Genomic DNA, 16,765 nt, shown 5'->3' with positions numbered 1-16,765 from the left:
AAGGGTTTAGGGTATGAAGGTCGAGGGTTAGCCATCCTGGAAAAAATATAAACCCTAATGGCTAACATATATGGGCCAAAGGCCTAAATAGTCTTTAAATATCTAATGAAGATTACATATTTGATGGAGATTAAAATCATAGAGTAGGCCAAAGGCCCAATACGCAAGGTGTTTCTAATACAAAACACATTGTGTTTCGGTTCAGGCAGTTCCTACAATGGCCATACACAAGATGTTTCAAGTCTAAAACACATTGTGTTTTGGTTTCAAGAATTCATAAATGGCCATACACAAGATGTTTCAAATCGAAAACATATTGTGTTTTGGTTTCGAGAGTTCATAAATGGCCATACACAAGATGTTTCAAATCGAAAACACATTGTGTTTTGGTTTCGAGAATTCATAAATATGTATATGTCTGTGTCTTGTCACAGATTCTATCAAATATTCTAGATCCTAAATTTACCGTACAATTCCTTTTACTTTATCTAGAAAATGCCTACTTCATCTATGAAATGCATCGAAGATTTACCGAACATCGTTCCTTTCTAATAGAAAATGAAATGTGTCACGTCACATTCATTAATACCCAAGACATATATGACTCATCATTCTCTTTTCTTTTGCATCTTCCTCTCAAAAATACCATCACCAAAAAGACTACTACCATCAAGTCACCTGCTGACGACTTTGAGACGCCCTTAATGACTTGGTGACAAATGTAAAAAGCCACTATCAATTGCAAAGAAATCATCAAATATTGTAAAAGATGTGAGAAGCCATCGAATACTATTAAGCATAATGTAGAACGCTTTCATTTTGGCATATAAAACAACTTTAAATATTCAAAAATTACCAAATCCAACCAAATACCAACTTATCGTTTGCATAACTACATGAATACAAAACATAACAATGGGTTGTAAACTACATTCCTCAACCCAGAAATCTAATTCATTCATCATATTCTAATTGCTAGATTGACGCAGCTCAGGTCTCACAAAGTCGGCGTCTGCAGGCACTGAGATATCAACAGTAGGTGTCAACTCTGCGCATACTTTAATAAGCTCATGCACCGGATCTTCAAAGAAGTTTTTTGCTAATTCCTGGTTGATAGGGGTGCCATTATCTACAGCAACCATGGCCTGTTGGGTTAGTATGTAGTCAAAACGCGGAGCCCATTTTCTTGATCCCAACCTTGCAGTCGTCGAACACTTATCCACCATAAAAGAAACACCTCGAGCATGCATGAAAGGGTTCAAAGAATCCACAGACTCGATCAAACTTTCATTTATGATCTCAGAAAAAGAATGACCTTTCTTCCTCAGTACCTCAATCTGTGTCATTATATTTCAAAAATAAACATTTCAGAAACATGTAAATAAATTTAAATTAGTGAGTTGTGATAAGCACACTCACCTGGGCCATCATTAATGCCACATAAACACCTACAGTGAAAGGATATAGTGGCCCTAAATCACCAGCAGGTCGAGTAGCACGAACACGTTCACCGACTTTCCACATCCATGTCTGATCAATTTTTCCCAAGATAGGTGCGATTGTGCGAACCTTGGTTGATATTGTTCTTGATATAACTCCAGTGATGCACTCGACAGTGTTCTTGTAAGCCGAATCTTCGTTCATACCATTTTTAGTGTACCTTCTAAATAATGATTCCACAATACAATGCACAACACCAAGTAGAATATCTAATGTCATCATAGGAGAATGGGTATTGGTGACATTTCATTATCTTAGAAAAATGCTAGGCTTAAGAGCGACTGTAGAGGAGGCAATATTGATCCATTTAGCTATAAATGGGTCAATTTGGGTTGTATTTTTTTTTTTCCAACAGATCATTGAAGTTAGCGTAGAGGTTTACTTAAAATGGCTAAAAGGGGAGCTAACATGTCAAAACTCAAAGTGTACTCAGATGCATAAAAATTCTGTAAGTAGCTTTATCAAGAAAAAAGTTGAATCATTTTACCCAAAAAGTTTACGAGTAGGCCCGACCCAGCCTGTTTTAGAGCGTACTATACATGTTCTGCCACGAATTGACTTTAAACTGTTACCCAATCTCCCAGACCCACCGATTTTGTGGCCTCTAAGTGAGAGGCTTACCTCTCTCCCCGAATATATCACTCTTGTACTCCTGCTCTAGTGTAGTTGCAAATGTGAATGGTGAACCAAGAGCAACTGACCACCCAAGAGCAACATCGGTGGCTCTACCATCAACATCCTGCAACAAACATCTTACTAGTTATTATTCAATAATGCCCAAAGAAGAAGAAAACCGAGCAAACAAATGCCTGGCGACCAACCTGGTGAACAGCAAAACTTGCATTGATACCGGCTCCATGGATCTCCTTTCCTTGGACATACAGCCTCCTAACTGATGGACCCATTCCTTTGGGACATACAACAATGACACTGACATTCTTAGGGAAATCAAGACCAATTGATTGCAAATGGCCAAGAAGAAAACCATGGGGAAGTCCAAGTATGCTGTTAGGCTTCATGTACGAGAAGATCTTCTCATAATTATTAGCCTAAATAAACAAGTAGACTAGCAACATGTTTATTAATAAAAAGTCAATAAACCGATCCACTAATAAAGATTTAAGTTCACAACCTAAAGGCCACTTGGTAAACTAGGAACAATTAAATACAGTAAAGAAGTCACTACCTAATTTTGTTAAATGCAAATGGCATTAATCATATGTGTAGATAATAATCGTAATGCAACTGTTATGATAAACTCTTTATGGACCCAACTATGTATTAGTTAAAAGTGTATTGGTGGTACACATACACATTTGATGAACTTTTTTTGCATAAACAGTTTTGTAGCCACCACCAATGACCATCGCATTTCCACCAATACGGGTTTGCATCACATTCACAAGCCTAGTTGAATCGGCCACGTCACGTAGATAACATACATTTTCAGCATCTGATCCAGTTACACCAAACTCTTCAAGCCTCAAAGCCTATAAGAAATCCACACATATCACTGAGAAAATAAACCAACAAATACCTTTGCTATAAAACGGAAAACATGTGTAAACGTGTGATAAGCTAACTGAAAGATGGTTAACAAGGAACAGGTCAAGCGAAATGATACCTATTATCTATTTAAAAGCCAACAACAAATGTCTCTAGGCGAGTAGGCGATGCAACCAGATCCAACCTGTTACTGAACCCACCGACCTGCCTATTTTGCCACCTTTGTGGCCATCAGGAACTTATGAGATATGTGGGTTTTAGGCACTCTTATCTCTCTACCATGCGATAAATATGTTCTTATAAAATTTTATCCAGTTAATTCTGAAGCTCTTTTAAGACCGCTTTTGGCAAATCACAAAGAAAATGCTAAATTTATTCAGCTTGTTTCCACTTTCTATATAATCTTTCTACAAATTTACAAAACACATTAGAAATTTGCCTTACATTTTTTTATCGAAATTATTATACTTACCATGGTTATTTGTGTACAGAAATACATGCCCAGATTGGCTTGTCTTTTCTCTCACGTTCTCGTTGATGTCAGCAGTATTATGAGTAATCTCATTTTCTTTAACACCTCATAACAAATCAACCAACATATGTGCAAAAAAACGAGCAAAGTACAATTCTTTGACATGTTCATTTCTCTTGCCGCTTCCAAAACCGATAACCCCTAAATTCCACTAATTTAGTACTATTTCCGATCGTCAAAGAAATGATCAATTAGCATTAACAATTGCAACTAAATCCATCACTGATGAACCTCAAATCAATATAGTTATTACAATAACACTAAATAGTTTTGTTCCTAACTATACATACAAACTTCATTTCACATAACTAATGATAGCTCATACAAACTCATTTCAATAGGTAACACGCGTCTGATTAAACAAAAAAGATCGAAAGGAAGCAATATCTGCAAACTTGAAGGCTAAATCCGATACGCAAACGAAAACCGATTTCGATATCTCCATGATATTCTGTTTAGTTGTATCCAAGCACACACACACACACACAACTAGTAATCATTTACTTCATTCAAAGATAAACAAAATGGATTCAACTAAATATAAATAAAATAATATACTGTATATATATACCTTCAGATTGAGCAATAGAGATAGTGGAAAGGCGAAAACGATCACGGAGATGATTAGGGGTTTCTTCATCTTCTTTTGTTGTTTTCAATTCGATGTGACTGCCGTCTTCCATAGGATTTATTCAATTCGATTTAGTTCGATCCAATTTCTGCTAATATTTTAGGGTTCTAAGAAATTTGATAGCAAACCCTAGGTTTTGATTTGATTGAAATGGTAGATTTCGCGTGAAAATAAACGGCGGCCGGAGATAATAATCGATTAAACATTATTAATCGCGAATTCGGCCGGATAGTAGACTGTGGTCGGAGAAAAAAGGGCGGCCTGAGAAGAAAGGGACGGCGGAGAAAGAGGAAGAGCGAGAGAGAAATTAGGGTGAAAGTGGGTGAGAATGAGAAAGTAGAGAAGTAGTTGGTGTTTGGGGGGTTTTGTTCACATGGTAAAAAGACAGGTATACCCCTTCGTGTCAAATTTCTATGTAGGGATAAGTTTTAATCTCAGCCGTGGATGATGATGGATGGATGGCCAGGATCTATTTTTTGGTTTTCACAAAAAAAAGAGTTTGCAAATGATCTTTTCACTTGAAAGCAGATTTCAAACGAGGAAACCTTATAATTTAGAGGGGAAAAAGTAAATAACATTCTACAATTGATTTAAAAAAACAAATAAACAAATAAATATTTGATTTTAAAAAAAATACGTGTACCGTAGATGGTTTTTGATGTGATAAACTCATCTTAAATGATTCTTATATCATCATTCTAACTATATAACAAAAACTACTTGTTCTCAATTTTTTTAAGTCTTAAAATATTAAAAATGTCCTTAATAATATAATTAACACCATCCCTAATGTTATTGAATACCTAGTATACCTTTAATATATTAATTTACAATACGTATACATCTTTAAATCTTAAAATAACTATACTACTCTTTTTACATAAATAAGCGACATTACTCGCCACCACAACCAATTGCCACCACCTCAAATATCGTCGCCACTACCACTATCGCCATAACATCGCACAAGTATTCGTCTATTAATTCCTAATTCTTATAAATTAGGGATTTGATTTTATCAACAAAAATTCAACCATGGCCTAAATTTTAAACCTTTTTGTATTTTTTTTTATAAAATTGCCATAACGGATATACATATATATATATATATATATATATATATTTGTAAAGTTAGTTTTGATTCAGACGTGCTAGAGGTAATTTTAACTAGCGATTTGCTGGATCTCCAACACCCTCCTCATGGAAAATACCTTGAGATGAGAAACCCAAGACTCAAACTCGAGACTATGGGAAAAACTCACCTCTGGGACCCACATAGTGGATTTAGAAGATACCCATGACCAAATATTTGTTTAATTTTTTATACCATGGTAATGTGTGACACCCCGAGCTAGGCTCGAAATACCACCGAAAAGATTTAGCGTATGCATGGGATTATCATAGGACATGAACTATATGAAATAAAGGGGATTCGGTGAATCCAACCTCAACAAACAAGTACATAATGCATAATGCAAAATAGGACAAATGAATCCTGGATCCATGTAAGGCCAAGCCCAAGCTCTAGCACAAGCATCAATCAACCGACATATCTTGGATTCACTTGATTTTCTGAAAAGTGTAATAAACAAAGTTAACACTAGGTTGGTGAGTTCGTAGGAGCAAATGACAAGGAACTAATGAAAAAGCCATTCACAATATGAACAAGGGAAATGACCAAGGGACACACTTACAGTAAGTACTTAAAAGGCACAAGTACACAAGTTAGGTTGGCTCGTGGCACAACCAATCAGACATGAATCCCTTAAATGAACTATACAATAGCCAGAATGCGATAAGGAGTAAGGGTAAATAATGTTGATAACAATAAGCATCAACAAGTTATATGACATCACACATGTCCATCCATGTCTCACAATGTTCTCATGCCATCCAATTGTCATCAAGTACGTACAGTACCCGTATAATGTCATCAAGTACTTAATGTACCCGTTTATATGTCATCATGCATATCATGTCCATCAATGTTTCTCAACTAACCAAAAATGTCCACAAATGACCCACAATGTCAATCCATGACCATCAATGTCAATCACACATGTATACACAAAATGAGCTAATCACGGTAGTTGGAATATGCATAAACAAGTAATGACGATAGCAATAAGTAGCATGTAGTTCTATAATGTCAAACAAGTCCATCAATGTCCCACCAATGTCCTCATGTCATCCAAATATCATCAAGATGTCCGTCGTGAACATCATTGTCCTCAATACATCACCAAAACGCCATGTACATATACTTCATATGGTACCACATTTGAAAGGCCTTTGATGCTTATATATAGGGTCACCCGTAGCCTTCCCACCACATCTCCAACCTTTCAAAGGCATTACCGTCCTCCATATATGCACAACTAACCTATAAGATTTTAACATACATATACAATAACCATACAACAAATCACCTAATTGCACATCTACAAAACTGTTACACAACTGGTAAAACCATAAATCAAACAATCTATACATCAATCAATGTCTCGATATCAACCATGTCCATCAATGACCATCACACGTGTATTCACATAATGAACTACTCAAGGTAGTTAGGGTACGCAAAGTAAGCAAGGGCAAATAATAATGACATCCACTAATATCCCAACAAGTTTGTTAGGTCCAGTTTTGCTGAAAACTGGATCTCTCCAGTTACATCTGGAGAGCATGAAGAATTGTCCAAAATATTTGAAGTCCAGTTGCAATGTACAGTTTATGCAACTGATGACTTCCTCCAGTTGAGATCTGTAGACATATACCTGAAGACATTCTAATTGAAGTCGAAGACAACAAGTGGAAGAAAGAGAATGGCAATGGCAGCGAAGCCTAGTTGACATTCTGCCAGATCAATCAACTGGAGAATCCCTTAGTGTAAATGCCTTTACAAAGCTTTACACTGATTACGAGGAGGACCTTTTACACTACTTCCTTTTACCCGGACAATAATCTTGTCTGTGGATAAAAGTGCAAAGATGTAGAGTGGTTGAATAAAGTAACCTTTTGTCTTACTTTATTTATCACACACAAAGGATTATTTACTAATACTTTTGTGTGCTGTCAACCATATTTGTACGTCGAAGTTGAGATCCCAATGCTCATACTTCGATTATAAATAGAGGTCCTTGCCCAAGCATCTCAACAACCTTGCAAACACATACATTCTGCAATATTGGTGAACTTTAAGTGTTTCGATTGTTAGGAGAATTTTCAAGTATAGATCAATTGTATTTCATAGGTTGTTAGGATATTTACATCTTTGTATTATCTTGGTTTCACAACAACCTTGTATTTTATTTAACAATCAATAATCAAAATACACTTGAAAAATACATATTGTCTCACCATATTTACTTACTTGTCATTTACCTTATTGCATTGTATTTACTTATTCAAACTTGTCACCTTAATAAGTAACATTCCAGTTAACCTGGTACAGTACTCACTCTAAACTGGTCACATCCAGATTAAGTGATAGTGTTGCAAAGTACACTCACCATTGACATAGAGGTGTCTTCAGCACCCATCTAGTAATAGTTGGGACTTACAAGTGGTATCCGAGCAGGCAGGTTGAATTGTTTCAATTCTATAACCTAGGTCTGCTTGATGGCCGCTGAAGGTGAGAATGGTTCTGGTCCCCAAAATGAAACTAATCCTAATCCTAATATTAATGTTACAACTCCCTTGAACACCAATCCTCCTCCTCGTCCTACACCTGGAGCCAGCCACGTTCATGTACATTATTCCAATACTCCAGTTCCCAAATTCGATGGGAATGGTGAGACCTTTGGTACATGGAAAGCTAGAATGATCTTGCATTTTGGTGGGATAGAGAAGTATATGTTGAAAATCCTCAAGGATGGACCATATATACCCATGTCCAGTGGTGTTAGTCCTCTTCTAGACCCAACTGGGAGAAGAGGTACCAGGGAAAAGTCTGAGGAACATTGGTCAGACAAGGATCGCAGGCTGGTTGATCTTGATACCAGACTGAAAAACATGATCCTTGCTGCTGTTCCTGAGGAACTAATTCTAACGCTTGTGTTGTTTCCTAATGCTAAATCCATGTGGGATGAATTAGTTCTCCAGTTTGAAGGAGGAAATGACACCATTGTCACCAGAAAGGTTGCATTAAACAAGAAGTATGAATCCTTCTTTGCTATTCCCAATGAAAGTTTAACTAGTACTTACACCAGATTTACTAGCCTAATTAATCAACTTAGAGGCTTGGGAGTGGAGAAGGATAAGGATATTCTTCTTGAGAAATTTTGTGATATATTGCCATCCAAATGGGCACACATGGTTCTTGTCTTTAGACAAGGTAACACCTTGCACAGCCATACTCTTGCTTCCCTATATGGAGCTTTCAGATTCACTGAAGATAACGATGCTGGAAGGTTATTGGCTGAGCAAGATGCCTTAAACCATGCTCAGAGTTCCAAGGTCGCCAGCCTAACTGGGCAACCTTTTGCTGCTTTAATGTGTGCTGAGAATGTCCAGTTACATTCTATGAAGGAGATGTTAAACAACTTACTGAACTCTGGCCTTACCACTAATCTAAGTAATGGGTGTGAGGAAACTGACGATGATAATCTGGTAGCCATGATTGCTAAAACCTTTAACAGGTTTAAGCATAAATCTAATCGATTTAATGGGTCCAATAAGGCTTCCTGTTCAAATTCTCCGGATAAGGCCAATTTTATCTGCTATAAGTGTGGTAAGAATGGTCATTTCATGAAGGAATGCAGATCTAGTCAGATGAACAACCAAACTGGTCCTGTTGTTTCAAACTTTGTCAAATCTGATGATTATAAGGCCAAATATAAGAAACTTAAGGCCCAAATTGCTCTCATGTCTCTTGAACAAGAAAAAAAGAAAGAAAAGAACAAGTGCATGATGGCTCAAACTGAAGGGAAATGGGAACTCTCTGATGATGATGAAGAGATTAGAGATGTGTGTTTCATGGCATTAGAAAATCAACAACCAGTGGTAAAAGATGATGTTGTTTCTGGAAGATGGGTGGACATCATTTTAAAGAAGGTAAGAGATTAAGATGTTGAGTTGGATACAGAACTGAAACTGGACATTGTTAAATCATTAAATGATGACTTGTTATTTGTTGAAACTATGAGAACTGACTGTGAAAGATACTTGGAAACAATTTTAATCGAGTTTAATAACATGAAAACTGCCTGGAAATCTGGTGATCTCCAGATGGCAGCTGTTTTACCCTCTATCCACCAGATGCCTGACTCGGTTAGAATTGAGACTTCATATGACTCTTCTACCCCTGTTAAATTAGAATCTATTGAGACCACCCCTGTTGAGGTCAAAACTGGAGCCAAAAAGGCTAAAGCTCCAGTTAAAATGGAAGTTGGTGATAATCCTTTACCTCAAAAGTCCAAAGAGCCCAAGACTCCTAAGACTAAGAATTACGCTGAACCCAAGTCCAAGGTTCAGCAGCCTGAAGAAAATAATTTTTTGTTGAAACTGGAGAGTCAACTCCAAAATTTGTCAAGGAACTTCATCTTCTTCAGAATAAAAAATCTGGAAGGAGCTTCATCTTCTTCAGTTGAAAAACAAATTGTTAAAACTCCTCCTTTGAAACAAAAGCAAAAACAAAATCAATCTGCTCAAAAAGGAGCAAAATCTGAAATGAAAAAGGAGGATGTTGTTGTTCCCATCAAACCAATTGTTTTTACTCCTGAAGCTGGAAATAATCCTCCAATTCCAACCCAAGTAAATCTGTTGAGACTTCTGGACCCATCAAGAAAAGATGGGTTCACAAAAATAACTAATCATCTACTTGGGTGTGCAGGGCGATCAAAAGAAGAATATCTGGTATCTTACAGCGCTGCTGGACGGACAATGACCGGATGTAAGCCCCTGCTGGAAGAGTTCACTGTCCAAGATGGACCGGCAGTGACATTTGGTAATGATGGAAATAGGAAAACTGAAGGATTTGGTGTCATTGACAATGGACAGGTCCAGTTCACAAAAGTTGCATTTGTTAATGGTTTGAAATATAACCTGATAAGTGTCAGTCAACTTTGTGATGATGGATATAAGGTGCTGTTCGATATTGCTCAAGGTACCATATTTAACAAAGATTGGAAGGTGGTGATGATTGCACCAAAGAAAGGGAATGTGTGCATAATGGACATGGAACCTGCTCCAAAAGAGAATCGTTTCTATGCCAAGGCTGATGAGGACACCAACTGGTTGTGGCATAAAAGGTTATCCCATCTTAATTTCAAGAATATAAATAAGTTGTCAAGAAAACAACTGGTGGAAGGGATTCCTTTAATTTCCTTTAAAAAGGAAAAGCTATGTCCAGGGTGTGAGATGGGCAAAAAGAAAAGGGCCAGTTTCAAGACCAGGCAAAACTTCAGTATCACTGAACCTCTTCACATGCTTCATATGGATCTCTTCGGTCCAGTGAATGTTCAAACTAAAGCTGGTAAAGGATACACTTTGGTGGTTGTTGTTGAATACACCAGATATTGTTGGGTGGTATTCATCAGATCAAAAAGTGATGCACCTGGTGAAATCATCTCACTCATCAAAAGAATTGAACTTAAGTATACCAAGAAAGTATGTCAGTTGCGAAGTGATAATGGCACTGAATTCATCAATATAGAATTAGAGTCATTTTGCACTGATACTGGCATTTCTCAGAACTTCTCTTCAGCTCGTTCTCCAGAGCAAAATGGTGTAGTTGAAAGGAAAAATCGCACATTAATTGAAGCTACAAGAAGTATGTTGTCTGAATCAGGCCTTCCCACCAGTTTTTGGGCAGAAGCAGTGTCTACAGCTTGTCATACCCAAAATCGGTCAGTTTATGTCAAGAGACATAGGAAGACTTCCTACGAAGTCCTCAGGAATCGTAAACCAACTATTGGATATTTTCATGTATTTGGTTGTCCAGTTTATATTTTAAACGATTCTAGTCAATTGGGAAAATTTGATGCAAAAGCTGACGAAGGTGTTTTCATGGGGTATTCAGATATAAGAAAGGCCTATAGAGTTTGTAATTATAGACTCCAAAAGGTACATGAGACAATTCGTGTCACATTCGATGAATCAAATGAGGCAATCAATAAAAGACCAAGCCTTGATTTATCTCCAGTTGTCCTAGTTGATTTTGGTGTATCTGATCAAGTTCATCAATCAGTTTCTACACCAGAAGATGTTTCCAGTCATCAAGACTTGGAACCAGTTGCACAGAAGAAAATCTCCAGTGACACTCCATTTTATCCCTCCATCAGTTTCAATTTACCACATAAACTGGTGATTGGATCAAATGTTCATGCCAAGACAAAATCAAAACCAGTTCAGACTTCTCCAGTTCTTCAAAATATGCCTTTATTTGAAGATAATCATGTCAACATACCAGTTGACACTGATGATGAAGTTGAAGTAGTTTGGACTAATCCTTTTCCAGTTGCCACAACTATTGAAGATCGTCAGGTGTCTTGCACTGATGTTGTGCTATATCAACCTAGTTAATACACTAAATGGACAACAATGCTTGAACGTCACCTTCTTATCACTGATTGAACCGAAGAAGATTGATGAGGCCATGGCAGATCCAAGCTAGGTTGAGGCTATGCAAGAAGAGCTTAACCAGTTCGAAATGAACAATGTTTGGGAACTAGTTCCTTGTCCTCTAGGGTTAAAGAAAGAACCCATTGGTACGAGGTGGGTCTACCGAAACAAGATGGATGAAGATGGCAATGTTGTCAGAAACAAAGCTAGATTGGTTGCCAAGGGTTATTGTCAAGCAGAAGGTGTTGATTTCGATGAAACTTTTGCTCCAGTTGCAAGACTTGAAGGCATTAGAATTTTCTTGGCTTATGCTGCTCATTTGCAGTTCAAAGTCTTTCAGATGGATGTCAAAAGTGTGTTCCTGAATGGAACATTGGAAGAAGAAGTGTATGTTAAGCAGACTCCAGGTTTCTTGAACGAGAAGCATCCTCACTGGGTATATAGACTGAACAAAGCTTTGTATGGTCTTCGTCAAGCCCCAAGAGCCTGGTATGACACTCTAACTAAACATCTTCTTAACAATGGTTTTCAAAGAGGTGCAATAGATAATACCTTGTTTATCTTGAAGGAAAAAGGTAATATCTTGCTGGTACAAATTTATGTTGATGATATTATATTTGCGTTAACTGATGATGCAATGTGTGAAAAGTTTTCTAAAATCATGTCAACTGAGTATGAAATGAGTTTAATGGGTGAATTAACATTTTCCTTAGGTTTACAGATTAAACAAACCATGGATGGTATTTTTATTAACCAAGAAAAATATGTCAGAGATTTGTTAAGAAAATACAAATTTGATTCAGTCCCATCAAAAACTACACCCAATGCAGCTCTTTTAAATTTGGATTCTGACCCAAATGGAAAACCATTGGACCAAAAGGAATATCGTGGAATGGTTGGTTCACTGATGTATTTAACTGCTAGTCGTCCAGATATAATGTTTGCAACATGTCTATGTGCCAGATTTCAGGTTAACCCAAAAGAATCACATTTGCATGCTGTTAAGCGCATTTTCAGGTACCTGAAAGAGTGCCCTAGCCTTGGTCTTTGGTATCCCAAAGGCTCAGGGTTAGATCTAATGGATTATTCAGATTCAGATTCATGCAGGTTGTAAGATTGATAGAAGGTCTACAACTGGTGGTTGTTACTTCCTAGGGGGAAAACTGGTGAGTTGGACCAGTAAGAAGCAGACTTCGGTCTCAATGTCAACTGCTGAGGCAGAGTACATTTCTACGGCCAGTTGTTGTGCCCAGATTCTTTGGATCAAAAACCAGTTACTTGATTATGGTATGAAATACTCAAGAACCCCAATCTTTTGTGACAGCACCAGTGCAAATTGAAATACATTTCATCCCCACTGATAAACCGTTAGCTGATGTTTTTACAAAACTTCTTGATGAGAAAACGTTTAAACATCTCATCAGTGAACTGGGTATGTTAAATCCTTATTAAACTGGAGAGGCCCTCTAGTTGAGGATGATCCAGGTGATCCTTGACTGGTTGGAGATTGAATGCCTTGATGTACTCAAAGACCAGTCCTTGATCAAATGGATCACATTTTTAGGGGGAAAGACTCAAAATATTTTTCGAATTAAATTCATTTTATTTTGAAAAATGCAACTGGAGAACTTCTCAGTTGAAACTGGCATCTGGAAAATCTCTCCAGTACGCTAGTTTGGTCTTGTCTTAAACTGGTCGTCAACCAGATTTCATAACATTATGTTTTACTTGGTCAATACTTGTGACACGTGATGGTACTCGAGTGTTTGTAACGCACTTACAACCGTCACCTGACATGTCTTACGTGTCAAGACTTTTTGCTGAAAAATAATGCACTTTTTATGGGAATTGTTGAAGTTAATGGGCGAGTGGGAATACCAGCCGTCATAGCATTAAATGCTTGATGGGAGGTATTAAATGTTTTTGAATTCTCAAAATTTCTAAAAATCAAATTTATAAACGATTTCAAAAATTTGGAGATTAAAATATCTTTTCGTATATATATTAGTAATATTTTATTACCTATATATACCCCCACTAAATCATTTTCTCATTTACTTCGCACAAAATTCCTTTCATTTACTCCTCCAATCATTCACAATTCTAGATCCCTTTCTCTCTTTCTTCTTTAAATCCAAAACCCTAAATCCAAAATCTCAAATGGCTCCTAAATCTTCATCCTCTTCATCTCGTTCTCGGGATGTGAATCTACTCACTGTCAAGTATGTTCCATCCGAGAATGTTTCTAATGCCGTTGGTGCCCCAATAAATTCCAAATTAATAAAATTAAATCCAAACAATCCAATGGCATCTTTTCAAGGGCATCAGGCCGCTGATTCTCTCATTGGGAAAATCCAATCTTTCTTTCCGGATTCTCCCCTCAGCGGTGCCTTTTCTTTGAACCCAAACAAGTTATTTCATGATTACTTGTGCGAGTTCTGGTACACGGCATCAAATTCTGATGACTGCTCATCCATCTCCTTCACTTTAAAGGATGGGTCAGTCCCGTGCACCATCACCACTAAGACATTGAGGGATGCCCTTAACCTCAATTACTGAAGACAAGATGAGCGTCCAATGGTGATTTCCCCTAATATCAACTTTCGTCAGGTCTTCCTTGACATGGGCAATAAAGAAGTCTTGGAGGGTGACGTACTGAAGACCAAAGGATCAATTACAATGAGAGGGCTTTCACCATCTTGGAAGTACTTCATGGTCCATTTGGTAGAAAGTTTAGGTGGAAGTTCTGTTGGTTTGGACCAGATAAACTCCTTCCAGGCAGAAATGGCATACTGCCTGTGGAATGGACTAAGGGTAGACTTCGCAAACATCTTGTTCAGAAGCTTGGTGTTTAAATTAAAAGGTAACAGGGGTCCTTGTATCCCATTTTTGCGATTTCTATCTCTTTGTTTCAAATTAATTCTGGGCAGAGAAGAATACAACAAGACACAATCCTTATACTCTATGCCAACATTATTGAGAAATTTGGACAACCTTTTGTCCACAACTGATGAGGTCCAGATTTCTCCGAGAATGTTGTTGGCATTCTCTAAAACTGATGCACCACCACCAGGTAAGTCAGAAAGAAAACTGGGCGGGCCTCAAAATAATGAGGGACCCACCAGTTCGTCTGCAGGTGTTGTGACTGTTGCAGAACCTGGAGATCTCCCCACAGGTATCCAGGCTGTTCCAAAGGCAAAAAGATCTACCAAAAGTCGAAGAAGATCTAGATCAGAACTTGCTACATCTGGCCAGTCACAGCCTGTGATCTTGGTTTCAGAATCACAAGCCCATTATATTGCAACTGAGGAAAGGGCAGTTGTAGTTGAGGCTCCAGTTACCTCTATCTAGGGAGAAGATGCTTTGGCAACGAATCCTATAACTGATGAAACCATTGAGGAAACTCAAACTGGTCATCAGGAGTCTGAACAACTTGTTCAGCCACCCCCAACATTTATGGATCTTGGCATAAATGAGGGTGAGTTTCAGCTTGAATCTTCGGATTCATCTGAGACTGAATCTGACCAGGAGATGGCTGATGCAGCTGTACTTGATCAGCTCCCTTCTCTCCTTGGTCAGCCCCAAGAACCACAAGTTTCAGTTTCACCTCTTGACTTCTCCACCTTACAAGAAATTCCATTATTCGCCTCTCGACAATTACTTTCATCCATGAATGTGCCTAGAAATAGACACATTCTTACACCACCGTCACCGACGTTCACACCTGAGCATTCTCAGCATGAACGTCACATTGAATCTCTTCCTCAGCTAATCTAACACACCTGTTCAGGAAAAAATGGTTAGACCGAAAAGAGTTGTTTGCCGCCCTCGTGCTCAAGAAGAAGAAGTAGTAGGTGGACGTGGTGGTAGAGATGGTCGTGGTGGTAGAGGAGGTCGTAGCGGTAGAGGTGTTCGTGGTAGCCGGAGTGGTGCAAACCCTAGGGTATCAACCAAGGTTATCACTCAAGCCTTAAATGACCTCATGCCGGATCTAGTGGCCTGAATTCAAATGGCCATGGATGCTAGAGGTCCTCAAGAAGAGCCGGAAGTGGAAGAGGAGAATGTCGAGAATGAAAATGAAAACGAAAATGAAGATGTGAACGCGAATGGTGAAGGAAATAGAGAAGGATATGTTCAACAAAGAGGTTATGATGCTCACCAACAAGGGTGCTTGTTTAAAGATTTCAAACTTTGTGGAGCCCCGGAGTTTCATGGAGATGGTGGTACTACGGGTTGTTTAGAATGGTTGGAGACAATCGAATCAATCATTGCTCGAAGTGGTTGTGCTTTTCACCAAAGAATTACTTATGCCACCGGTATGTTGAAGGGTGATGCTTTTGAATGGTGGAATGAGGAGGTTGATGAATTGGGGATTGATGCGGCAAACAACCTACTTTGGGGAGAGTTTAAAGACATTATAATTGCTAAGTATTGCCCGGCACATGAGATGAGAAACTTGCAAGTAGAATTCTCTAAGCTTGCCATGAAGGGAGAAGACTATGAGGGTTACACTTGCCATTTTGGCCAACTCTCTAGGCTCATTCCCCATTATGTGAGACCCCAAGAAGTGAAAGTTGAGAAGTATGTGGCGGGGTTGCCTTATAAGGTGAGAATGCTTGTTTCCCACCCCACCATGCCATTGACATACAAAGAGGCAAACACCCGCACCGCTAGTGTGACATTGGAACTTATAAGGGGTGGTAAGTTGAGCAAAAATGATAACAAAAGGAAAGATGTGGCCGAGTCAAGCGGCACCAAGAAATATGATAGGCGTGATAATAAGCGCTATGGCCGTGGTGGAAAGGTTTTTGCAGCGGTTGTTCCGGCGGCGGGTCCTCCAAAGGGTGGTTATATCGGGACTAGTCCTTTATTCCCTAGGTGTAACCGTTATCATTGGCCTAATGTGAGATGTGATGTTTGCTTCATATGTAACCGACCGGGTCACACCTCCAAGTTTTGTCCTAATAATCGCCGAAATGCTCCTTTGATTGTTGTTCCTCTCAATGCAAGACGTCCCCCGATGACTCCGGTTA

The 16,765-nt window shown here is 38.4% G+C and overlaps 1 protein-coding gene across 1 annotated transcript; it reads right to left on the bottom strand.

Annotated features, from left to right (window-relative positions):
* Positions 1-787: 787 nt before the first annotated feature.
* On the bottom strand, positions 788-4,486 carry LOC122593274 (ketol-acid reductoisomerase, chloroplastic-like). The gene is made up of 5 exons (XM_043765663.1): positions 4,110-4,486; positions 2,322-2,990; positions 2,122-2,239; positions 1,420-1,709; positions 788-1,337 (listed from the first exon to the last, which is right to left on the bottom strand). Exons 2-5 carry the CDS (start codon positions 2,517-2,519, stop codon positions 969-971), a joined length of 975 nt encoding a protein of 324 aa, XP_043621598.1. The 5' UTR covers positions 2,520-2,990; positions 4,110-4,486; the 3' UTR covers positions 788-968.
* Between the last annotated feature and the right edge of the window lie 12,279 nt (positions 4,487-16,765).

Source organism: Erigeron canadensis, chromosome 3, assembly GCF_010389155.1.
Source record: "Erigeron canadensis isolate Cc75 chromosome 3, C_canadensis_v1, whole genome shotgun sequence".
In the NCBI taxonomy this organism is placed as follows: Eukaryota; Viridiplantae; Streptophyta; class Magnoliopsida; order Asterales; family Asteraceae; genus Erigeron; species Erigeron canadensis.
The sequence above is the reverse complement of the archived record's forward strand: the minus strand, read 5'-3'. Positions and strand labels throughout refer to the sequence as shown.